This window comes from Rhagoletis pomonella, unplaced genomic scaffold, assembly GCF_013731165.1.
Source record: "Rhagoletis pomonella isolate Grant_MI unplaced genomic scaffold, Rhpom_1.0 Rhpom_scaffold_00002, whole genome shotgun sequence".
Taxonomy (NCBI): Eukaryota; Metazoa; Arthropoda; class Insecta; order Diptera; family Tephritidae; genus Rhagoletis; species Rhagoletis pomonella.
In genome coordinates, this window is record NW_023458556.1 from 38,117,401 (window position 1) to 38,144,290 (window position 26,890).

At 35.8% G+C, this 26,890-nt stretch overlaps 2 protein-coding genes across 2 annotated transcripts; both read left to right on the plus strand.

Moving 5' to 3' along the window:
* The first annotated feature begins 650 nt into the window (after positions 1–650).
* Positions 651–5,174, plus strand: LOC118733573 (ADP-ribosylation factor-like protein 5B). The gene is made up of 4 exons (XM_036463016.1): positions 651–892; positions 970–1,095; positions 1,167–1,276; positions 4,177–5,174. The coding sequence occupies exons 1-4, from the start codon at positions 698–700 to the stop codon at positions 4,223–4,225; spliced, it is 480 nt and encodes a 159-aa protein (XP_036318909.1). The 5' UTR covers positions 651–697; the 3' UTR covers positions 4,226–5,174.
* A 7,580-nt stretch (positions 5,175–12,754) lies between these two features.
* LOC118733574 (5,10-methylenetetrahydrofolate reductase) lies at positions 12,755–25,046 on the plus strand. The gene is made up of 3 exons (XM_036463017.1): positions 12,755–13,648; positions 14,506–14,594; positions 24,610–25,046. The coding sequence occupies exons 1-3, from the start codon at positions 13,117–13,119 to the stop codon at positions 24,997–24,999; spliced, it is 1,011 nt and encodes a 336-aa protein (XP_036318910.1). The 5' UTR covers positions 12,755–13,116; the 3' UTR covers positions 25,000–25,046.
* Positions 25,047–26,890: the final 1,844 nt, after the last annotated feature.

Below are 26,890 nucleotides of genomic sequence, written 5' to 3' on the forward strand. Positions count from 1 at the left end.
GATTTAGAAATATTCACAAAGTTTTCATAAAAATTTTGCACTCTTTAGTTTCAATTTTCAGAACATTTTTGGATATGCATTTTATAGCCCATACATTTTTAGTGGCATGGAGCAACCGCCTAAAAACTCGCGTTGCGATTTTCTATATACCTATATATCTATGTGGAATAAAATGCGCAAGATCCGTCGCAAAAGAATAAAAAAAAAAAAATTGTTTTATATAAAACAACTCAAAAGCCGTCAGCAAAAACAGTTAGTAAAAGTCAACGCGATCTTTAAGCCGCTTCTAACCTGCACTTTGTTATACTGAAATACCCGAAAATGTTCTAAAAATTTCGAAATTTTGACGAAAATTTGTTGAATTTTTCTATTTTTTTTAACGTTTGACACTTTGATTTGTATACATATATGCGCTAAAGCATGAGGAATGTTAAAAAAAATTTAACTTGAAAAACATTGTGAATATTTAAAAAAAATCAACATGTGCACACTTGTTTGAGTCACTGTATGCTATCCCATGATAATTATTAATTAAAATAAAATTAAGTACAACAGTTAGTTAGATAAGAAATGTTTTGAAGTGCCATAACAATTCAATAAATCAATCTCAGTCATTTCAGCAATTCTGTTAGCAAAAAAAAAAAATATTATTTAATCCTTGTGTCCTTCCAATTTATTCACAGAGCACAAATTAGTTATGGTTGGCTTGGATAATGCTGGCAAAACCACAATACTCTATCAATTCCTTATGAATGAAGTCGTACACACCAGCCCAACAATTGGCTCCAACGTGGAGGAGGTGGTGTGGCGGAATATACACTTTCTGGTGTGGGATTTGGGCGGACAGCAGAGTTTACGTGCCGCCTGGAGCACCTACTACACAAATACAGAGGTACCTACATACCATCTGAACAAAGTATTAGTGACTTTAAAAATACTGTATGTGTGCTATTTCCTTATTTTTCGCAGTTTATCATAATGGTAATCGATTCGACAGATCGTGAGCGCTTAGCTGTGACGCGCGAGGAACTCTATCGTATGCTTCAGCATGAGGATCTGTGTAAAGCCAGTCTATTAGTTTATGCAAATAAGCAGGTTGGTCGACGCGTTGCTGCCTCTATTTCATTTATATTTAAATTATTATTGTTGTTTTCACTTTCGCACAGGATCTCAAGGGTGCAATGTCAGCTGCGGAAATTTCACGTCAATTGGATTTAACCTCGATTAAGAAACATCAATGGCATATACAAGCGTGTTGTGCGCTCACCGGCGAGGGGTAAGCAAATATGTATTTTTAATATTGTTAAGAAAAACAAAAATGCGCAAGGAAATGCTATCAATTACTTATTTTGGAAGGGTTATTGTTCTACGAGATGTACCAATTTGTATATTTACGTATATATGTACATAGTTGTGACGCAATTGGTTTGTGTTCATTTAATCTAAAAATATTTCTGATTGCGTGAAGTACATTTAAGTACACTTCATGGCCTGTCTCACTTGATGAGCATGGCCAATAAGTATTATATAAATACATACTATGGGTTTTTGTGTAAAGAGAAAACGTAAACAAACATTCGTGGCTATAGAAGTATTCAAACTGAAGCAATCTAAAATGCTTAGAATAAAGCATTTTTGTAATTCGATTTTTAAGTACGATTTTATACCTCTAGCATTACAAAAGCAAAGCGTAAAAAATCGATATTTTCCAGAGATTAAAAAAAATTATAGTAATGTTATTCAAAATTACCAGCATGATAGAATTAATATTGTAAGCTGGTTGGAGCGTCTGAATTAGTTTTGCAAATTAGCCAGGCTCGTATGGCAAATGAAATTCAAAATTGTATAAGAAGTAATTTCAGTAGTAATGGAAATACATATGTTTGTAAGTACACATTTTTAAATGCTTAATCTAGACAACTCAGATTTTATATATTCTAGTCACACAATTGCTTAATGTTGATAGTAAGGCAGTTTGTTTAAAAAAGAGTAAGACGTTTGAACGGTTATATACATATCTTTACTGGCAAATCATAACAGCTTAAGTCGAGTTAGAAGAAAGTTGCGGTATATTTTTTTTAAATCGCTAATCGAAAAAAGGGGAGAACAGGTAGAGTTAATATCCTTCGGCACAACGTCAGGAAATTGCTGCAATTTAAAATCGGCATTAAATTATTAATTACAATATTACAATACAACAATAACAAAATAAAAACAAATAACTTAAGGACGAGCACACCTAAAAGTTAAACAATTAAAAAATAGAATTATTAACAAAAACAACAAAACCAACAACCACATGATCAAGTTTAAATAGCACTGGAATAGCTGCGCTTGATTGTAGTTGGCTCACATGAAAAAAGTGGAAAAAGCAACAACAGTTTATAAGACGAACATAGCACAGTGCGTAGGCAACTGGCTGGGGTCGTCGGTTCGAATCCTACTTAAAGAAGTCTGATGAGGAAATGTGGTGATTCCCGAAATAGCTATCACTTCTACCACTTTTTCAAAATTATTGTTGCTTTTCCACAATAGTTTTTCATTAAAAACGGCGTCAAGTTCAATAAAAATTGTTGAATATAATTAATTAAAATGTTCATTTAGCTTAGATTTTTTTCAAAATTAATTAATTAATTAATCGTATTTAATCATTAAATGGTTACCAAAAAAAAACATGATTTAATTAATAATCATTATGATTATTATTAATCATTATTTAACAGGTCTGGTCCGTTAGTATTTCATAAAGCATTTCACATGATCAGCGTATTTTTTTCTCTAAAAAAATGAAGAACATATTTTTTTGTGTCACATCTTCGTCGCAATCTTGTTGTTATTGTTGTAGCTGCTACTTAGTCCGGCCTAAATCAGCTAATCTTTTTCGTCCGGTTTAACTAACGGTAGGCCTAGAAAATGTGCCATTTCGGGGTCGGACTAAATGGAGAGCAGCGTTAGTTGAGTGAGATTGAGGGAGTATATGAAATGGTTGTTAGTATGAAGCTGGTTACTTTTACATCCAGAACATACATATTCAGCCTACTACAATACACAATTCCCTAAGTGTGCCCGAGTAACGAAGGTCACGCGAGGCAGCTGAAGCTCTTGTCCTGCAATTGGTTGGTGTTGCACTGCATTCACGGATCGAGAAATAGTAAAGGGATTGACGGTGTCTATGCTGTATGAATGGCGTTTAATGCGTGTCTGTTCAGCGGCGAAAGCAATGGCTGTTCAATATAGTCCTTGATCTAATCATTCAGTTAGTACTTATGTCATCTGACGTGCCAGAAACTGCTTGCTTAGCATGATTTTGTGCTTACTTACTGGGAGCCGGTTCTACGTATCGAAATTACGGGGGGTTTTACCCACCCAAGGGCTGTTTGTTTCGGCGATATAACCCTGCTTAGATCGTCGATTCCTTTCAATAATTGCATTCTTCTTGTTTGGGGCTGTAGTCGCCTAAGTGGTTTCGGCCTCGTCGAATAAAGTACTCTAGAATGCTTCTCTTCTGTGCCAATTGGAAAACCCATATGAAGCCAAGTCCTCCTCCTGGTCTTTCATCCCAGAGGAATACTTCGTCTTCTACCAGCTGGCGCTTTCAGGGCTAGAACGTCTGTGCCAATTTCTATGGGAAGTGCAAGCCAAGCAATTCAGCAGCACGCTCTGGACATCGGTCAATATGTAGGTGTCTTTGTTGTAACGGCAATTTAACATGATGGTTTGGAAACCTTCCGTAAATTGCCTAATTTTCTGATGTTATTTTCGGAAGTATTTCCTGTAGGCCAGCATTCCAAGTTCTTTGCACACCGAATAAAAGACCCGCTTACTTCTTCAGCCCCCTACCCTACATCGATTTCACATAGATCGCGTTATCCCTGATCGCAGCATCTTTTTTTCGATTTTTTTTTTTAATTTTCCAAAGCCTTCCAAAGCTTATTAAAGTGCGCTAAAAATTATGATAATTCCAAAGTTTCGTTTTACTATAAATAAATTATTTTATTAACAAGTTATTCTATCAAAAATAATCCTTTCGCACAAATATATATGTACATATATTTTCAAACGACTTACATCTGCAGCCCTGTTTGCGAACTTTTGCAACATTTCGTTTCCTTGCTCTGTGCTACAAACAAATAATTTTTAGTTATTTTTCATTAATACATTTTCTTTCATTTACAGTCTTTATCAGGGTCTCGAATGGATCGTACAGCGCATCAAAAAGAAATGACAGACGTCAAATATGGACTGCGATAGGATATAGCTAATTACAAAAAATATTTAAACAGTTTTATATATGTATGTATTTATGTATAATATAATTACGGTAATGTCAAAATGTTACAACAAAATTAAACATAAAAATAGTGAATGAAAGAATAGCGAAAAACAGACATACATTATATATTACATAGCATAAGAGCGCATAGATTAATTCGCGGCGCTACAAAAATGGAGCAGCAATTAATAGCAAATAAGATCATACATACGAGAAGAAAAACAATATATACATATAAAAAAAAATAAAAATAAAAATATATAATTATTTTGTGTAAGCATAATACTTGCAAGTAAATGAAAGCTTATAATTTTTTGTAAAAAAAAATATATTGCATAGGCGACACAACACAACTAAATTTATTATTTTAATATTAAAGAAAGGTGACTGCAAAACGATCGCTGTTAGTGCAAATTATAATTATTATTATTTTTAATTCAAAAATATTTTTACTGCTGTTCGTTGCATATGTATATGTACACGTGTATGCATGCTCAATTGTTTAGAATTAAATTTATGACACATTTGGAAATACTTATATTTGTATATATGTATATATATTTTTTATATAATTAACTATACATTTTCTATTATTTTATTTTAACACTTTGTTTCAAACTTTAGTTAATAAATTTTCTAAATTCTGTATTTCCAACAATTTAAATTTTCAGCTTAAGCTGGATATCTGAAGGGAACTTGCATACATATTAGAATTCTGCTGTTTTATTGCAAAATAAATCTTCCATTTAATAAGTGTAATCATTGTGTTGAACGAAAAATAAAGTGTGAAGTAACGCACTAGTTAAAGCAACACAAAAACATTTACTTTCAAAACACAAGAAAAAATATTTTTATTTGTTACAATTACTACGTGAAAATAAATAGTATTGAGCAATAAATAGCCAACTGTACATGTTTTAAAAGCATCGAACTAGAAAACGCTCACCTGCTCTTCGCCACTGTGAATTCACTCATGTAAGCTAAAAATTAAAATAAAGTGAGGAGATTTAGCATAGTAATGTCATTTGCCAAAAGATAACAGAAAATCAAATATAATATTTCCATTTGTAAGAAATATGTATACATAAAATAATTTAAACCATTTTGTAATCATAAGGCAAATTAAAAAAAAGATCTATCTAACTCAATAAAGTTAATATTAAGTTTACAACTGTGTACAAAATGATTTCAAGGATGCTGAAAAAGTTTTGGAATTGTGATTCATACGTTGCGTTTATTAAGGATATTAAAATTAATCCTCATATTATGTTTGCCAGAAATTTTAAAATTTTGAAAATCGTTATTTCCATACATACATAACCACTACATGTTGTTTTTGTTGTAACAACATACAAATTCATCAAAGAGTTTTTTGGGGAATGATGCTGGAGTGACAGTCCATGACCAGATATAAATCTGGGTCGTTCCGGTTACGTAGACCCGACTGTCGTGGGAACGGATCAAAGAGAAGGGCATAAACCTGAATACCTAAAATGTTTCTGAAAATTCTGAAAAAAATCAAATTTTGTATATTTTTTTTTTACAAATTTAAATTTTTATTTTTGCATTTTTTCCGTTTAGGGGAACTACATTATTGCTTTAAAATATTTTTTTTTTATTATGTAACATTTAATTACAGGAACAAGTTAATCGTTTTTCTTAAATTATGCTACCAATTTGTTCTAGATCGGTTGAAAGATGAAGGCTCTACTTATTTAGTATAGTAAATTCCCGTTTGGTTCCACTGTGCGCCGGCTTGTGTGAAAATCGTAATAACAGCAGTATAACTAGGGAAAGGTTTTCATTCTCAAGACAGCCGGTTCTACGTACCGGAATGACTCGGGTTTTACTCGACCAGGGGCTGTTCGTTCGGCGATCTAGCCCCGCTTAGGTCGGCGAAATCCCTCAAAAGTTGTACGTCCATAGGGCTACATCTGCTTTGCATACTTGTACTCAGGCAGGCATCGAGTCATACCCTGGGCCAGAAACATATAACTGCTGCGTGTGCTAGAGACGACTACACCACAACTCCACCCACCTCTGTCAGGTGAAACTCATGCAACGGGTGGAGTCGTATCCGAGTTTGCTCAGGCCTCAGAACCATAGGCAATGGACCACCTCACACGTGGCCCCTTGCTGCTCTAACCGAGCTGCCTCCGCGGGACTTCAGTGTGCGCCTGAGCAATTCAACAAAAACATCACGGCACACCACCCACACGCCACCGCCAAAAATTCTTAGTTCCTCCGACAATCCGCTCGGTGTGTCAGACCAGGATATTCCGTAATGTGACATCAGTCAAGTGCCACACCTGCCTTGGCTGGTATGACTTTAGGGCATGTTCTGGTCTGCGCATCACACGAGATTGGGCGAGGAACTTCGAGGGCCCGTCTTGTGTTGCTAGGTCGCAAGTTCCAACCGCGACGCCGCCCACTACCACCACCACTGGGCGGCACCTTCCTCAGATCAACTGCTCATAGTCATCTCGATTGATAAAACTGCCGACTTTGCTTACGCGGAACAAAGCTTTTCTAAAGCTGACTGGAACGGCTTCGCGGAAGTTACTGAAAGCACCTTTTCTGCCCTCCCCACACCAATCGACGTTCACGTGGTGAGAGCAAGTTCCGCAGGGTTGTCACTGCCGCTGCAGCCCGCTAGGGATCTCAACACTGAGATTCGGCAACTGGTAAACGAACATAAGCGGAAGAAGTGGGAAGAGCATCTGAAAACTTGCAACTTCGTCTCTGGTGTAAGCAAGCATTGGTCAACCCTGAGATCATTGTCCAATCAGACGGAGTGTGACGACAGAGTTAAAATCTCTTTTGGCGACCGCGCCTCGTCGGACCCGGAGCGATGCGCGAACTACTTTAGCCGACAATTTACGCTGCATCCTCCGGCGGAAAAGACCACATGTCAAGTGACCAGAAGGCTGCATAAAATGCCAACACAAAGCGCGCCTCTTATTTCACCAGCGGTGAGGTTCAGGTAGCCACCGGGAAGGCGCAAGCCTACATGGGTCCCGACGGTATATGCATGCTGCTGCTGAAAAGATTGGGTCCTACGGGAGTAGATTACCTTACCAAGGTTCTCAATTTGTCTAACGCCACCGTCATAATTACAGACCTATAGAAAATGGGGAGGGTGGTTCCACGGCTCAAACCGGGGAAACCGGCCAACAGAGGAGTTTTATCGCCTGATAACTCATTTCCCAGGTAGCAAAGAGACTTGAGGCCTTGCTACTCCATACTTTACAAATCACCTGACCCCAGCGAAGATCATAATGGGTTCTGCACAGCACAACAACAGCGCTTAACGCCATAAACACTCAGATAACAAATCGCCTAAACCGAAACCGCTCTTTTGAGAGAGTAGCGTTGGACTTGTCAAAGGCGTTTGACACCGTCAGTCACTCCACGCTACGAGAATATATTGAGGTTTCCTTTCTCCCACCGGGACTTAAACGGTGTGGTCGCCGGCGTCTAGTACGACTCAGTGGACGAAGCTACAGACCTGCCAAAACACGGCAGCCCGGACAGCGTCCGGATGCCTTCTGATGTCGCAGAAACATCCATTAAATGACGAGGCTCAAATGCTCCAAATCAAGGAGGATAACACAATGCTCTGCAAGCAACTCCTAGTAGGGTGCCACTGACGCTTGCAGAAGCACCATCGCCACGACGCGCTAGAAGGCATCTATACGAACTAACGGCCGAATTTCAGAGGTTCATAAACAACCTCTGTACCCGACAGCACACCAAAACGCCTTGAACGGCATTCACAAGGAGTCAGTCGCAAGTTACATAGACTCTCACAGGTCGAGTCCGTCCGGGGTACACAATCACCAGACATAGACGAGCCGGAGCTTCGTCTGCCTCGGGAGACTCGGACCACAATAGCTCTGACTACTGCAGTAGTTTAAACTCATACCTGAGTAAGCGCAGATGTGCCTGCTACTAAATTTCTACCATATTCCCGAAACTCGCAAAAAAATGTGAAGATTACAATAAATCAATGTTTTGGGGCTTAAACATTTTCTACGTGTTTGGCCGAGCTGCTCCTCCAATTCGTGTTCTGCTTCTTGATGTTGTGATACAAATTTACACTCTAACTTCACCTCAGAAGAAGCTTTTTCATGCCTGAGCATTGGCACTGCCTGCCGTGGGGCGACGGCTATTGGAAACAACTTTTTTTTGATGTTGCTGGCACCAGAAATTAAACCATAGAGTGGCAGCAATAGATTATTAAAAAAAAGTTAAAATGAAAAAAAGAGAATTTTTCACAGATTTTTATTTCTTTTACCTTTGCTCTTAAAAAAACTTTGAACGTATATTGCTTTGCTCTTTTCTAAATAAAAGTTTTATCTTCACTGATAAAAGTTTTATTGCAATTTTTGGTCACGATATCATACCAATATAAGCATTTTTCCTGCACGAAAACGATGTATAGGAAAACCGGTTTATCCGGTTTTTTCTTAACTTCGAAATCGGGAACCGGGGAAAGAATTTAATTGCAATTTTTCGAATAACTCGAAAACCGGTTTTGGAAAAATAACCAATAATCGAATGCCCTAACATTTACAGTCGGATCTTAAAGCACGACAAGTCCAAGTTCATTGACCTCAAGTACCCCGTTCTAGTACTTTCCCACCAGATATATTTTTCTAACCCCCTAACGTATCACCCTAATGTCAGTAATTTAAATCTCACCGAAAATAATTACACTGTTGCTAAAAGGACGTCTTTGGATTATTCCAGTAGAACTATGCAAATGAAAAAATTTTATTAAGAGTAGATGTCACCGAAAATTTTAAAATGGCGACCCCTAGGTTCAGCAAAAAGGAAATTGCCTTGCAAAAATACTTTAAACTAAGGGGTGTACCGCGAACTTTTTTTTGTTTGCTTGTAAGGTGGTACGGTCTAATGGACGGTCATATTGATGCATGCGCTTATCTCACAGCGGAAGTAGTAGTTTGCCGAATCAAATGTTGAAGTAAAAAAGTGTACATGAAATAAGTACTTGTAGTGATAATGATTCACACCGGCGCGCAGACAATTGCTCTGAAAACAACAACAAAAACTGTTAAGCTTTTAGCGAGAGTTTTAGCGAGAGTTCGACTCAATTTTGAGCAGCAACAAGAGCATATAGTATTGCAAAAAATAGTAAAAAAGACATAGACTTTATGGCAGCTATGTACTACGTATAAATAAACTAATAATTCAAATTCGAGTTTTTGATTTGAAATTTTTTATATACAGAGGCGCATGCCGCTGTGACTGCTTTGCTAGATGACCTCGTGCAATGTTAATTGATTTAAAGCTCCTACATTCGCTTTGAATTCAAATTGGCAGGGGTTGAAATTCACTCGGAAGTGAATTGCAGAACCTGTCTAATTGATGTCAGTTGGCACAGAAGATAAACGACTGTCGTGGTTTGTTGGGTCGGCCAAACCGTTGAGGCGGTTCAAGCGCCAAACAAAAAGAATAAGAAATTCTGTATATGAAGCTACTGCCGGGAAGTCCCGAAAATACTGAAACAATCACAAAATGTCAAAAACTAAAAAGTTCTTAAAAAAATCCCGCAAGGAAGAACTCTAAGAATTCCGAAATAGTCACATAAAGCTCGGAAGCAAGAAAAAAATAAAGAAAAATATCATCAGAAAAGTCCCGAAGTTATTTCCAAAGTTCTTAAGAAAACTGAAGGCAAAAGACGAAGAGTTTCAAAAAATCATGGAAATAACGAAATAGTCTCAAAAATTCCAAGTAATCCCAGCATATCCAAAAAAAAAACTTTCGAGGAAAATTTCGAAAGCATAACATGAAAACCTCTAAAAATCAAGAAAAGTTACGCGAAAAATTCTAAAAATATAACATGAAATATCTTGAAAAATCTCAAATATCCTGAAGAGTTCGACAAAAAAAGACTGAAAATATAACACGAAATATCCCGAAAGCAAGAAGAGTCAATAATTGCGTTTTTTTAAGACCGAAGAGATAATGAAGAATTTTGAAAAGTGCGGCAAAAAGCCTAAGAATATCTTGAACAGTTTTGGAAAAACACCAGAGAATTGCATTCCATATTCACTCATTGATGCAAAGTTTACACCGGAGGTAATAGTGTGGAGAAGGCGAGCGGATGGTCAGCATTTCGAAAACCTGCTTGGTGCACTTGACGTAAACGTAATTGCAAAAATCAACTACTATGTACATACCATACATTTTTGCGATATTTTTTATTTATCTGTGGAAGGACTAGTTTCGGGTTCTCCACCAAGATCAACATCTAAATTTTATATGGGGCGCCCCATTATTTAGTTATACGTACAAAATAAAGACGACCACGAAAATTTCAAAATTCTAAACACATTTTGAGGGATCGAAAAAAAATAATTTCTTTCTAACCGCAACCATTCAAAAAAAAAAACGGGGTTGCCCTTATTTCTCATATTATTGAAGCTTATTCATATAAATTCATAATCTCGCAAAAATTCAAAAAATTAGTTGGACCTGAAATCTGAAATCCTATAGTAAATTGATAAACTCGCTGAGTTATAGCTAGTCAAAGTAAAATTTTTGTGATCTAAAAGAAAAAATTAAATTTTTCAAACTCTGGTAGCAAGCCTAATTTTTTTTTTAATTTGAAATAATAGAATAAAACCACGTTTCCTATCGAAAAATTGATTATTGAGAAAATTTACTATTTTACAGTTTATTTTATCCTCCCATTCGGCTTCGTTGTAAGTGTTTATTGTTGGACAATTTTTGCTCTTAAAATTAAGAAAACTATGTCGATCAAAAATAAAACTACTCAAAAACGCGAATATGTGGTACATTTCGGATCATGTGTGGTAGATGCTCAAAAGAGTGGCAGATCTACCACAATGTGGTAGAAGTCCGATCACTGGCCGCACCTCGTACAGTAGTAATTTCTTCAAATGAGTGTAGGAGGTAATAAAGTAGACTTTTAGGTGCTGGATGCAGCTCTTAAGAAAAACGTAAAATTTATATAAAATGATGCAAAAGAAATAATAAAATAATGTAAAAAAATATTAAAAAAAAAAGCTTTTATTTAACCTGTACAATCAAAGAAATAAAATGAAGTAGTGTGACAAAAGATTTTTTAGTAAGAAAATTTTGTCAAAACTGCAATAAAATGAGTAAAATAAAATAAGTTAAGGTATCGTTAAAGTTACTAAAAGCCATTTAGTGAAATGAGTTATTCAAACTCTAATGAAAATTACTAACAATTTGTACTAATTTACTTCGTTTTTAAAAAAGCTTGTCGCGCGAATAGCAAACCGGCATTTAAATATCTGCATACATACATACCTAACCAATTATGCATGTACGCTGAATTCGCCGACAAGCTTTTTTAAAATCGAAGTAAATTAGTACAAATTGTTAGTAATTTTCATTAGAGTTTGAATAACTCCTTTCCCTAAATGGCTTGTAGTAACTTTAACGAGACCTTAACATATTTTATTCAATTTAGTACAGTTTTGACAAAATTTTCTTGCTAAAAAATCTTTTGTTACACTACTTCATTTTATTCCTTTGATTGTACAGGTTAAATAAAAGCTTGTTTTTAAAAAATATTTTTTTTTACATTATTTTATTTTATAATTTTTAGTTCATTTATAAAAGCGTTGTATGTATATTAAAAAGTGTTATTTTATTTTACGTACAAAATTTTGCAATAGATATTAAAATAATTCAACTTGCAATGAAAGAGAACAGAAGACTTGGCAAGCAAAATGTTGTTTGCTTACGTTTTGTATAAACATACATATGTACATATAGCAGCAGTTAATTTTATTTAAAGAAATAGCGTGTCGTCCATTTCCGCTGTAGCATGACATATATTTAGGCGCAATATTTAACTTCTTCTAGCGGGGCGACATCTGGAGTCTTTTAATTGTATCTCCTTGATATGATGCCTACAACGAGGTTCATATCTAGACTAGGAATAGCTTTGCTACACTACCGCCGCGGCGCGCCGGCAGCTTTAACAATTTTATAGTGGTTTTACGTTCTTTGGCAAATTACGCTCTGTTAGCCATAAATCTTACTATTTTTTGACCGCCTTTGAATCAAGACCCCTGGACCATATGGAGAATTCATTTTCATTTCAAATTGCATTGTCATCGTGATTGGAACTATGCTGAAAATATCAAGTCTCTAACTTGTCGGGAAGTCAGTTTAAAATCGGTTGGAAATTTCCGCGATTTGCGCGAGATGACCAAGTTGAATAAAAGCTTATAAATAAAAAATAAAATTTCTTCTAACAAAATTTCTTAAATCAGTATGCAGAAAATGATGCTGTTATGTGTGAAAAACTACAGGCAGCGCTTTAAGGTCAAATTACGTATTAATTTGTAATAGGTTTTTTGTTTTTGTTTATTTCAATAATACTCTTAAGGTAACGCAAAACATTTTTTTCTTTCAGTTTTTCGAATTGTAAAACCCCCGTATGCATACCCATTTTCAACAACTGAATTAACCAAACTACCATTGACAACAACAGAAAACAGATGTACATACGTATGTACACATTGTATACAGTTGAAATATAAGCAACGCGAAAGCTTTTTACGCTACGCTCAAAAGCCACAATGAAACAACGCTTCGCCACTGCCATCGTTGTTAGTTGCCTCCAACACGATTCCCCAATCAGATCGCTATCGCCCACGAATACGGGCACAAGCAACGGATGTAGAACCTAGTTAAGAAATTGTGTCGTAACTTGTAACAGTAATTTCAAGAACAATTTCCGTTCGTTTAAAAGTGTAAGAAAAGGTGTAAGAACAAGTGTAAAAACCGCAAACCAAATACATACATACATATACACAATGCATAATCCCGATTTTGTACCAGCGACAATCGGCGGCGGTCTTCTGCCGTCCACATCAAATGCATCGATCGGGGGATTTCAATCTCTGCATGTACACTTCTCCACCAAACAGTTGCCACCGCAAGAGCGTAGACTGGGAGAGCTTTTTAAAGAAAAAATCGCTGCCAAAGAGTTCTTCTACGGCATCGAGTTGACAGCGCGTTCCTATGGCAAACAACAAACAGTACTGGACTATGATAGTTTTGGCACCTTGTTGCCACTCTTCACCTCGCTGGTATGGCTGGGGCTGGACTATGCCAATGTTGCGAACGTCACAGCGGTGGATGCGGTAGGGATGGGACGACGACTGCAATCGCGTATGGTGGTAATGCCACATTTTACTTGCTATCGCGCCGATTCAAAGCGACTCGACGATTTTTTGAGCCTCAACTTCGCGAATGTGTTGGCACTGCGAGGCGATCAGGTGGATGCGCAGCAGCAGTTCCAGCACGCTAAGGAATTGGTGGAATATATGCGTGGCAAGCGTGGTGGTGAGTACATATGTATGTATGTATGTATGAATGTATGTGTGTATGAACATTAGGGTGGTCCTTAAAAAATCAAATGAAGGATTTTTTAGGTCTCACCCCCTCAATCGATAATACACAGATGTCACAGATATCACATATAAATTTTGGCCCCGATTGGAGTCGTTTAAGGCGTGTCGCAAAGGGGTCAAAGACCAGATGCCTCTAAGGACTCAAGAAATTATAAATTTTTTTTAATGCCCAAAATCGATACTAGATACTAAAGTCGAGGATATCACATATAAATTCTAGTTCCGATTGGAGTTGGTTAAGACGTCTTCATGGGGCAATCTGAACTTTGACCCCTGTGCGACACGCCTCAACCGTCTCGAATCGGGACCAATATTTACATGTGATATCTTCGACTACAAAAATTTGCTTCCTACATTTAAGAACCGCCCTAATGTACATATGTAGTTCTAGATTGCGACGACAGTTATAATTTTGTTACTATTGGTTTGATGATGATGAGTATTTTGTCAGTTATTTAATTGATTTATTATTGCGATTCAAAAATTTCCAAAGTAGTCACTTGCCTAGTTAGTTGTTTGTGTTTTTGTTATGCACTTTATTAACTCAGTGCAAGTTAAGTAGCCGCTTATTGCATGTGATGGTATAACGTTCGCACTTAATTGTTGATTATACAAATTGATAGTGCAATGAATTTACAATACTAAGCGGTCATAAGTATATATTTATTGCTGTAGAGAGGTGTACTGAAGTAATTTTTGTTTGTTTACCTAATTTTTGCCACGTGTATTATTTATTGCTAGTCGAAAGCTTTTCAAGATTTAACTTTCTTCCTTTCTTTTTATCTGCAGACACAATATCTATCGGTGTGGGCGGTTATCCTGAAGGACATCCGGAATCTAAGTCGATGGAGGAAGATATGAAGTTTCTCAAGGAGAAGGTTAGTGTTGTAATGTAAAAAAAAATTAAGGGTTTTTGAATTAAACATCTCTCATACTGAGCTATGCAAATTCATATTTCGATGACGAAATAGCAAGTAAATTAATACATATTTGGTGTTCGAAATTTTTGTTAAGTATATGACTGAGCTTCTGCTCTAATTTGTGGTATGCATTTTGATGTTGTCCAACAAATAGAGGAACCTACTGTTTAAAGCCGACTCTAAACTGCAGACGATTTTTCTAAAGTTGGATTGTTTGGCTGTTGTGAGATCTATGAATTGATCCTGGATCCTAGCCAGCGTCAATAAGCACCTCCTCCATTCAACTACTAACAAAAATAAATTTGATGTCCTTGGTATTTGATAAAAAAACTTCAAACTTCAAATAAAGGTGTCTTTTGCTTTTGTAAAAAGCGACCGACAACTATTTGGCAGGTGGTCAAAGTCGTTGTCTGTGAGTGAAATATTGGAATTGATTTTGTGTTCAGCTATTTCGAACAACCATACTTAGGTTAACAATTATGTATATATGTATTTAATTTTTTTTGCTGAGAAAATTAATATGGAATACAAGAAATTGAAAGCCGTTTGCAATATTGTTGCTGCAAAAGCAACCCCCTTTAACTTTTCAGTAAACATAAGTAAGTAAGTAAAAATAATTTGGCAACATTTTTCAAAAATAGCCACTGTACGAGTAGTTTTTATAACAAACTTTCTTTACAAAAAAAAAACACGAATTAAAAGGTGACTCCTTTTCGTTTTGCAACTACAGATGTGGCAACTCAAATGCCAATCAATAAAAAAATCATGTTTTAACAACAATTTTCATTGAAAATAGAGTCGGAGCTGAAGCCAAATTTTTGTGCGTGAGGCCCATTGGGTTTGATCAAAAAATTTAAGTGGCTCCAAAAAGTTCGTTTTGAAACATAATTAGCGCAGTTCGATCACAAATTAGGCACGGCTTCGTACGAGCAGCTTCTTCTCGTGCTATCAGAAACGGCTTTAAAATCGACAAAATGATGGTGCGCGTCGATTTGTTGTTCTAAAGTCTTTACCAGGATTTGACGCTCTGTGAAGGTCTGGGCAATATTGGATTTGAAAGTTCTAAACCAATACTGTTTAGGCTGGTTTTCACTATGTCAAATTCTGTGGCATTTGTCGTCAAATAAGTGAAAACACATTTTCGAATGGGATTAGGATAGTTCTTTGGTCGTGTACATGCGCTGCTAAATCGGCAATCTGCCAGTTTGTCGCCCATAATATCATCGGTAAAGGTATGGATAAAGGAGATAAAGTTGTGTCAAAATATGTCGCCAAATTTTGGCGTCGCAATATGACAGTGAATACCAGTATTAAAGTCCCATTAATTGGCGCATTGGTCGGTAGGACTTTGTATGGAATATTAAGAAGCTTATCTAAATAACATATATGTATGCCAATGATAACTTCACTTTTTTCTACTTTTCTAGCCTGAAATCGTACCCTCAGGCCGTTATTCTACATAAAACAATGTTACGACGCTTAACGCGTTTTGTGAACCCCCTAATGCATATACATATAAAAAGCAACGCTCCACTTCATTATTAACTTCACAAGAAATAAGCGTAGAACTTCGAACCATTGCAGAATGTGATTCCCGAAAGTGTGCTTTGAGTACCTCAATCATTTTTCAATGAGAAATTTGACGGAAGTACTTGTACATAAAAGTCCAGCGTTAGATTAACGCACGCTGTTTATTTACGCACGCTGTTAAATTTTTATTTTGTTTTGCGTCACTCGAGTACACACATACATACGTGCCATCGTATTGGCTTTGCATCAAAATATTATGCAGAACAAATTTGGTTATTGAATTAGCTTTTCGCACCTCGACCAAAGTACATAAATCTGTCTTTAACTAATTGTTGCAAAAAAAAATTGGTAATGCCCTAATCTTAAAGCTATGTTAAGGGCCAGTCTTTCAGTGCGAATTTAATTCTGTTTGTCGTTCAAACTAAGTTTAAGTTTCAGTCAAATCTCCAATCCAATCTAGCTGGGTTATACCGAGTTTAAACTATCAGCTGTTAAGTTGTATATTTGTAGCCAGCTGCCAAAATTGAGATGAAAAAGTAGAAAAAAAATTAAAATTATTTGCGAAATACACGAAAATAAACATTTGAATAGCGGCACATACATACATAAACAAGCGAAATGCTCATACGTAAGAAGAAAATTGTGCACAAGAAAATGAACAAACGCAACTTGAGTTGGAGCATTGATTGGATATTTTTGTCTCTACACTAGTACAGGAGAATGTCATCCTAGACGAAATGGCAAACGTTATCTCCTATTCTCTTTCTTTTTGACATCCTGATGTACCAAAAAACAATAACAAAATACACGGGACTTTTACTTATATGCAATTGCCACCACCTTATATGGATGCGCCTTGAGTTGGAGTTTACTTGCATAGGGCAATTCGGTCGGGCAACACATGAAGCACCTAACAAATCCTTTAATTTTTCGTCTATAATCTTTCAGAAAAGTAAAAGTAAATAGCTGAAAACAACTAAACTATGAAGCGGCCTTAAACTCGCCATGAAAAACCGGTCAGTCGATTAAACTTAGTTCAAATTTAAACTGAGTTCAAACCAGCTCTGAGAAACTGGCCCTAAAAAACTGCATTATTATATCTTTGGAAAACACCCATAGAAAGAAGAAATTGTCTCTATGAAAAGTTTCTAGACTTATTGATTTTATTTACAGGAATATCTTTAAAAGCCATAGAGAAAATCTGCTTGATTGCATCGTTTAAAAGGAAACGCTTCTTAATTTGATGAAATATCTTCTTCAATTCATTGAAAAGTACTTCCTCTTAATTGTAAATGATGCCCTCTCGAAGCAATTTTAAATTCACATTATTATATAGAACTAGCAGACCCGGCGAGCTTTGGACCACATTAACCGATTTCGATAATTCTTTTTCTGTTGTCTCGGGGGAGCCCCCATAGTAATTTGGTTTAGATCCGATCTTTGGATTATGAAGAAATAAACGGTACTTCTAAATTTTTATATGAGGATTGAAGTCGGTTGTGTTTTTGCTTAAAAACTACTTGTTTTTGTAACAATTGAGTTGTACCGAGCCCTAAAAAGGAAATTATATTGCATACAGTTTATTATGAACTTATTGAAGAGTTAAAATTCAAATTTGTTAGTTACCTTAATTGCATGCAAATTTTAAAATGCGACTTCGTCTTTACACTAAAATCGTAATTTTTTCATTATTTTTAACCGACTTCAGAAAAAGACAGCCTTCTCTGTCTATTCGTCGGAATATTTTTTTTATGTACATACATATGTTACAGCATAACCGATTTCGATAATTCTTTTTAAAAGGAAAGGTGGTACCTCAGATGCGGTCCCATCCTAATTTGGTTTAGATCCGATTATTGGATCATGAAGAAATTAACAGTAATCTTATTTTTACATGAGTATTGAAGTGGCCTAGTGCCCCCAGCCCGTACCTGCGAACGCCCATGAAGATAACTCGTGCAAAACTTGAGATATATCAACGAAATTTAGTATGTGGATTGCCCTTTACAAAATGTAGGTTGTTATAGAAAATGGCCGAAATCGGACCGTAACCACGCCCACTTCCAATATAACGGTAATTTAGAGAAATACGAAATCTTCGATAAATCAGTAAAAACCGATAGGTAATTTATCCAAAATTGATGTTGGAAATAATTCTTTGGCAAAAAAAACATGCTTATGATAAAATTTTGGAAAATGGGCTTCACGCCGCCCACTTATGACCAGGTATGTATGTATATCTCGGTAACCGTTGGATCAATTTGTACCAGACTTGGTAAGATTATTTCGCTTACCACATAAAAGCTAAACGTTAAAAACTATTGACATTGGACTAAAATAACTCCCACTTTTCATATAACGGTAAATTTTAGAAATTCTTGAAACTTCGATACTTCGAAATCTAAGGACGCTAATTTATTAAAAATCGATACTAACAGCAATCCCTTGAAAAGAAGTAACATTATTATAGAATTTTGGAAAGTGGGCGTGATACCGCCCACATCTAACTATATTAGTATATCTCATTAAGTATAACTGAACATACTATAGAAATTGTCAGAAATAGAGGTAAAACCATTGTTCTTACCATGTAACAATAGTCTTTAGAAAGGTGAAAAACTATATCTAATACTTACGCCGGGTATTTAATGTTCGGCTCCACTCGAACTTAGACTTTTTTACTTGTTTAAGTTAATTAAATATAGCAAACAAATATTTTATTGGCTTCCTAAAGTCGTCAAATACCGTTCAGCTAATCTAGCTTAACCTATGACGACAGTTTGATAAGTCAGTTACCTTTCGAATTTTCTTTGTAGTAGTTTCAAATGCGTCACTGATTCTGAGTCATTTAGTTTAGGTTTGATGACCATTGACAGCCGAAAACTTTGAGGAAATTTGTAAATTTCGATAAAAAAGTCGCGTCTGAATATTTCTTGTTTCCAGACCTGAAGAAAAGTCTCAGCGGTATGAGATTTGCGTGGAATGAAAAGCTCATCACTAACAGGGTTCTTACAAGATGTTTGTTTGCATATGTAAATGCTACTTTTTCGTACGTATGTACTCGTGTGTACCATATATTAGAGCGCAGCAGAAAAGTAGCATTTTCATATGGAAGTACATAACGTGTAAGAATGCTTTAAGCATCTTTCAATATCTTGACGAAGTTTTACTAATCGAATTGCACTAAAGCCAGACGATTTGATGCAGTTCATTCAAAAAGTTACTGAGTTATCAAATCGCATTTGTAATAGCTGATTGTAGGGGATTAAAACACGTGCGTATATACCATAAAAAATATTTGCGCAAATACCAATTAGTGCAAGCAAGAATCGAATAAGAATTCGAAAAAATCTTATTTGTACTAATTTGTATTTGCGCAAATATTAGTGTGGTGTATTTTGCGTAAATCGAAAAAATATGTATGCACATACCTACATATGTTCTAACATATGCACATACATACATATTTAAATACGCACGTGCCGATAACATTATTTCCAATTAAGTAAGATTTAGAAATGTGTTTTGATCTGCGTCATAGCATTCCACTGTGCTAGTTTTATTGAAAACAAGTAAAAAAAGTCTAAGTTCAGGCGAAGCCGAACATTAAATACCCGGCGCACGTTTTGAATATAGTTTTTTTTCACGGGATTGTTGTGTGTAAATTAGCGTCTGTAAATTTCGAAATATCGAAGTTTCCACATCTCTGAAATTCACCGTTTTACTTGAAAAGTGGGCGTAATTTGAGTCCTAATTCAAACATTTTCAACGCCTTTCTTTTACGTGTCAAGTACAATAATCGTGTCGAGATTGGTACAAGTTCATAGAATGGTTACCGAGTTACATATATGCGGTAGGCTGGTTTTAAATTATTTTGCCGTTCATAAGTGGGCGCGGCTACATTATAACATTCTTATTTTCCGCCTAAATACATATTATTGTAAATGTCAATTCTGAGTGACTTAGCTTCAGTAGTTACTAAAATATCGCAGTTTTCGTATTTCTGAAAACTACCGTTATACGGGAGGTATGCTGAATGGCTGTAGTCCGATAGTCCGATATCGCCCATTTTCAATACGTACCAAGTTTCGTTAAGATATCTCAAATTTTACTCGAGTTATCGTGTGCACACACGGACAGACATTCACCGCTTAATCGAGTTTTTTTTTCATTCGTTTCGTTTTGGCTATTACAAACAACCGTTATGTGAGCAAAGTTATAATACCCTTGTGCACAAGTGCGCTCGGGTATAAAAAAGAAATGAAGAGGAACTAGTTAACCCAAAATAGATTTTTTTTTACCTTTGATAACACTGGTTTACAGCAAAAATGCTCAATGGATGCCACTATCCAATTCCTATAGAATTTCCCACTGATTCCCAAAAAAGTCTAGTTAATTTTTTATTCTATGGATAGGTTTTCGAGATATTTTCAATTTACCGTTATTCAGCTTAAAACAAAAATTGGTTCCACTTAATCACGTATACATATCTTACGAACCAATTTAACAATCTTAATATGAAATACGGCAAATTAGTAAATCGGTCCAGTGTTCTTTATTTGTTAATTAAAAAATTAAAAAAAAAAATCAAACTTTAACAGAAGAAAAATTAAAAAAATAACAGGTTCTGCGTCAAATTTTTGCACTTGTGCTAAAGCCAGTTCTGTTAAAAAAAAAATCAAATTACTAATGAAGAAAATCGATGAATAAATAAGAAATAATGAGTGGTTAAATGAAAATACGCAAAGATTGTTTGTATGAAAAATGAGCAGGAAAGAAAGTTGCTCATACGCCACGTACACCTGAGTAACACGCTTTTCTACTCATGTTCCATACAAAAAATCTTTGCGCATTTTCTTTTGACCACTCATTATTCCGTATTTATCCATCGGTTTTCTTTATCAGTAACTTGATTTTTGTTTGTAACAGAACAGGCTTTACACAGATGCAAAAATTTGGCCAGAACCTGTTATTTTTTTTATTTTTCTTCTGTTAAAGTTTGATTGTTTTTTTCATTTTTTTCATTAAAAAAAAGACTGGAATGATTTATTAATATGTCTGAAACTAACAGTCCTGCCGGAAAGTGATATATATGGGTTAAGTGGAATTTTATTAGCTTTCATTTGCCGTACTTCATATTCAGATTGTTAAATTGATACGTAAGATATACGTAATTAAGTGGAACCACTTTTTGTTTTAAGCTGAATAACGGTAAATTGCAAATATCTCGAAAACTTATCCTTAGAAAAAAGCAATTAACTCGATTTTCGGAATCACCAAGCAATTCTACATAGACATTGGATAGAGGCATCTGGGGAACAAAAATCAAACTAAAATTTGTGATCCAGTGTAATTATTTCAAAGTATTTATGCAAAAAGCTATTTTCGGGAACACAAAAACAATTGATTGACATCAATGTGGAATTATAAAATTATTTTTGAACTATATTGAATTAATAACGAGCATTTACACAAGTTTATCCAACTCGCGCTTGGGACATTTGCCATTTGACATTTTCTTTTTAACCTAAACATCTATTTACGCAGGTAGTGGTAGAGATGGCGGCGATTAATTATTTGATTAAATTAATCGATTATTTTTGTCTAATTTACGATTTAATGTGTCGTAGTTTTATGTTTCATTAATAGATTGTAGAATAATCGTAAACATATTTTCAAAGGAAATATGAATTTTTTAGTTGTCTAAACTCCATCCATCGAATATTCTTTTTTGCTAGCTGCACCAACTTTACTCGAGCCGACGTTCAAAATAATTCATTTCAAAAATTCGTTAACATTGGCCTCGGTAACGAGGTTCTTGCGAAATTAAATAATGTGCGCAGAATAATCAGTAGAAAACGAGTTCGATCTTTGGGCCCCTCATAAATCTTGTGCCTTTAAAAAATTCAATCATTTGCAATAATTTTTTTGTTTGTTTGTGATTAATCATACGATTAATTAATCGATTATTTTATTTTTTCTTTTGGCCATCCCTAGGTGGTGGGTTAATGTGTCGGCTGCCCCTCGTATCAGCTGAGACAGGGCTTGTCCGCATCGTTCACTTTTTAAACAAGCTCCTGTATTTTGGTGAAATAAGAAGCTTCAGAGGTTGAGTGGTGTTTCGAGCAAACTTTTTAACTGAGCTGAATTCACTGAAGAGGCCTGGTGGTCCCTGCGAAGACAAGGAGTACAATTATTTAAAATACAAATACAAAATAAGTATCAAAAAGCACTGCCCACTGACTACATTCTGTCGAAGCCGCAGTGACTGGAATCAAGATAAGGTCGAGTTATTGCAGGGCTTTATTGTCATTACGGATGGGTCAAAGATGGAATGCGGAATTGGTGCAGGGGTTTTAATTGAGCTATATAACCTTAAGTTATCCTTCCGACTACCAGACTATGCCAGTGTTTCCCAGGGGGAAACTTATGGAAATGAGGCAGGAATGTGCTTGCAGGTAGCGAGCAGCATGATTAAGCCCATCCAGGACTGCGAATGTAGAGTGGATGTGCCCTCTATTGCAAGTTAGTTAGTTAGTTAGTTAGCTTAGCCATCTCCGTTAGGGACAGTCACTTGCGATTTTGAACTGCATGTGACCGAGTCAAGCGCTTTGAGTGCGGCTTGACTGTCTGGGTAGATGCAAATATTATTACATATGACTTATCCTGTACGTATGTACATAGGTGTTTAACCGCCTCCTGCATAGCAGCGACTTCAGCTTGAAAGACGCTGGAGTGGTTGGGTAAGCGAAATGAGTCGGGCTGAGAAGACCCCCTCCTACCTTGTCGTCTAGTTTGGAACAATCAGTGTAGAATTGGAGTGATCCTTTTTATCAGGAGCCACTCCTGACCGAAATTCTCTATCTGGAATGGAAATACTACACCTCTTTGTAAAGTTCAGACTTGGTGCACCATAATCCGTGCCCCGTATTTTAGTTAAGCTTTTTGTTCAGTACTACGCCTAGATATTTTGCGGACCTTCTAGTTTCACACTCGTGTTGCCTTTGGCAGGAAGCTGAAGGGAGGGGATTTTGTACTTCCTGGTAAAGAGCGCCAGATCAATTTAGACTGGGTTAACACCCAGACCTCTCTCCTTTGTCCATTTTTCAATTAATCATAATCTGTTCTGCATGATATCAAACAGAGTTGGTGGAAATTTTGCACTAAAAACCATCACAAAGTCGTCAGCATACGCAACGACCTTGAAGCCTCCACCGCCTTCTAGAGCCATAACCCATAAAAGGGGAGGCATAATCCACCCATCGGGGTTTCCATGCAAACGTATCTGTACAGTGACCCGCCACTAGTTCGGTTCGCATGACCCTGCCTACTAGCGGCTGTCCACTAGCTGTGAGTCAATGTCCAGACTCGTTAGAGCTGATGTGAATGATTCAGGCGTGATGTTGTCTAAAAATGCTAACAAGTTATATTCCTTTATAGGATTTCTCAATATACGACACGATTTCGTGCAGTGCTGATTCGGTGGACTTCCCCTTCATATAGTCATGCTGCGATGCCATAAGTTTGTTTGCAACTAATTCTCTGAGGAGTGATTCAATCAGTCACTCCATTATCTTGAGCTGGAAAGACGATAGACTAATAGGTCTAAAATCTTTAGACTTGAACTTTGTCGGGTCTCCGGAATTTAGTTAAGAGTGACGACTGACTTACAGCATAGCATACAGCCATTTTGAGCTTAACTTCAAAGATTGCTGTAACTGAAACCTCCATAACTGGCTGACCTCTATCTCTGATTGGCCCATTCAGTGGATGTTCAGTCGCGCGTGGAAAGCGCGTGCTCAGAAGATGGTCCAGGGATTCCTCCACAGTTTCCGTTAGATCTTGCCAAGCATCCCGGGGCGATTAGCATTCCATTTTATACAGGAAAGGTCGAAAAACGCACACCCACACACTTTTAGATGCAGATTTAGGCAGATAACGTTAGTGATTCCAAAAATTCAGTTGTTTACCGGCCTGTGATTTTCCCCTAAATGCTGATAATTTCTATCTACTACACATGCTACAATCAATACCGGTTACAAATGCATAGTAGTACCAGAATAAAATAACACAAAATTTTTTTGTTGGAAGCCAGTCCACCAGTGCAAAACCAAATCAGCTTTATTAAAAACATTAAGTTAAGAATTTGCTGTTAAAAAACCCCCTTTGGCAGCATTGAAACAAACCTGAAAATTTTAAATAGATGAATTTGGGTAAAATACACACTTGAGCACATAAATATTTCAATTAAACCTTAACAAGGTTAAGTATGTATGTACATTCCACTTAATTACACTATACATACGTGTGTACTCTCATATTTATGTACATATTTACTCAAATTAAAGTAATTTATTTAGCCAAATTATTCACAAATAAAGAAAGTAAATAATTTTACTAATTTTTTGTTTTTTTTTTTCATACGCATATATACATATCTCAGGTGGATGCCGGTGCCGACTTTATTATCACACAAATCTGCTTTTCACCTGAGTCAATTTTGCAATTTGTGCAAAGGTGTCGGGACAACGACATCAATGTGCCCATCATCATTGGCATTATTGTGCCAGATAGTATGCGAGCTTTGCATTTTGTACTGAATATTGTGAAGGCAGTGATTTCCGAAGAGCAGCTGAGTAAATACAAGGAATTAAAGGATAGCCCGGAGGCGTTCAAAACGTATGCGGTTGAAAATGCGCGGCGTACCGTACAAATGGTGCTGGATAGTGATGCAAATGTTTATGGGTTTCAATTCTTTACAATGAATCGCTTTGAGAATGTAAAGCTTGTTGTTCAGCAAATACTGGATCAAAATTTTATAAATGTAAGCTGAATAGATTACATAAATTTTAGTTAAAATAGCTTGGTTAAGAAATTTAAAATAAGACTGCCGTTATAAAGAATAAAATTTCCTTTTCGGAGAAAGAGCTTTATTGAGGTAAGAAATATAATGGGGATGTTAGTAAGTACCTATTCCTATAAGTTATCCATTACAGTTCTACGTAGCACAGGGTTTTTGTCTTTATGGAGGCAGGTGGAAAAAAAGTCATGGTGGCAGCTGATAACAAAAAAAAAAAATAATAGGTTGGACTTGGAGAGAGAAAAGTAAAAGTCATAAATACCAAGTTTCACATCTTTTACTCCCCCTCCCCTACTGGAATCGGCGCGATACCGACTAATCAGTTTATTTACATTTGGCGCTGAACCCATTAAAGAAAGTCTTTCTTTTTCAACCGTAATCAATTGTTTAAGTGACGTGGAATATTCAGATGAAGGTATTTTAAAATTTTTATTTGTTTTTATCAAAAAATTTACTTTGAAACGTGGATGCTAAAAATTATTAGTAAAAAAAGCGTGAGGACCGTTTCGTCAGGTCTTAAAATTAGACGCATGGTTTAGAGAATTTCATTTAGTTTTCGAATATATAATTGGATCTTTTCGCGCGACTTTGCAAATATTTGTAATTTTAGATTTTCTTGATATCGCGAAAAGAAGTTTTCAAACAATGGAAAAATCACACTAAATATTGGAAGAAAGGAGAGTATTTACACCTATGTAATTTTTAAGTATAACCTGAGAATGGAAAGCAGAAAATAAAAATGAACCAAAATTCCATTACATTCAATGATTGGGCTCACCATTTTTGCGAGTTGCAGACCTCCACCAATCTTACCCATATTTTATGGTTAGCGTTTAAGATAAAAGAGAGAGTGCAAACTTAATTTTCAAAATCGGATGAAATTTAATGCTTCCGCCCTCAACAGGGGAGGCCGTTGCAAGTATCGCACCTTTACCAAATTTCATAATTCTCTATTACTAAGTCAAATTAAAGCACATGTTAAGTCGAATCATTGTGCGTCGCCTCCAAATGGCAAATCAATTTAATCATAAGCCTTTTTTATAGCAGAAATATACTTGGAGGTTTGCCATTGCTATTCGATCGATTTTGCGTTCTGTTTTTTGGCTATTTTCGAACAACCATCTTTAGATAAATAATTATCTAAAAACTTAACAGAAATATAGAGAATAAAGAGAGTAAAGAGAGTAATTTTAAGATTTATAACTAGTCTCTTTTGTATTTTTTTTAGAGAAAAATAGTTACCTCTGATATAACCTTTAAATAATTTTTTTCTTAACACTAGAGTGAACGCGCCATTTTTTTACAACAATGTACGTGTGGCACTATAGTAGACCATATTAAAATGTTAATCTGCCTTATCCTGAGTTTCGCCTAAAAAAAAAAAAACCGAAAATTTGTCATACGCCCATAGTAAAACCATGGAATCAAAAGTGAAAAGTGAACCGGTTCGGGGAAAATTAAACTCATGATAAGGCTGAATATTTTTTTAGATAACATTTAAATGAGACTTATAGTTAAAAAATATATTTAAATCTATTAAGTTTATGATCACAAACTTAAATTTTTTCATAGCAAGTAGGAATTTAAAAAAATAAATAATCAAGAACTTCCCTATTCCAAATTTTATTTGTTACAGAAGTATTTCAATGGATGTTTAGCGATGCAAAGCGGGTTTCAAAAAATTGAGGGACTATTCTTGTAAAAAGTTATCAGTGAAATTTTTTCCAGTATTGACATTCATTTGGTTGATTATGAGAGCGTCGATTCCAACAACGTTCATCAAATCGAAATATATTTTAAGTGGCCATCGGAGGTAGTTACTAAGAACACTGATGCACCTCATATGCAAAGAAACCAAATTACA

Bases quoted from the DNA above. Each gene is read 5' to 3' on its own strand.
- LOC118733573 (XM_036463016.1), top strand. From the start codon at position 698: ATGGTTGGCTTGGATAATGCTGGCAAAACCACAATACTCTATCAATTC. The intron at 1,096-1,166 runs GTTGGTCGACGC...ACTTTCGCACAG, and splicing joins TAGTTTATGCAAATAAGCAG to GATCTCAAGGGTGCAATGTC. The intron at 1,277-4,176 runs GTAAGCAAATAT...TTTCATTTACAG, and splicing joins TGTGCGCTCACCGGCGAGGG to TCTTTATCAGGGTCTCGAAT.
- LOC118733574 (XM_036463017.1), top strand. From the start codon at position 13,117: ATGCATAATCCCGATTTTGTACCAGCGACAATCGGCGGCGGTCTTCTG. The intron at 13,649-14,505 runs GTGAGTACATAT...TTTTATCTGCAG, and splicing joins TATGCGTGGCAAGCGTGGTG to ACACAATATCTATCGGTGTG. The intron at 14,595-24,609 runs GTTAGTGTTGTA...TACATATCTCAG, and splicing joins TGAAGTTTCTCAAGGAGAAG to GTGGATGCCGGTGCCGACTT.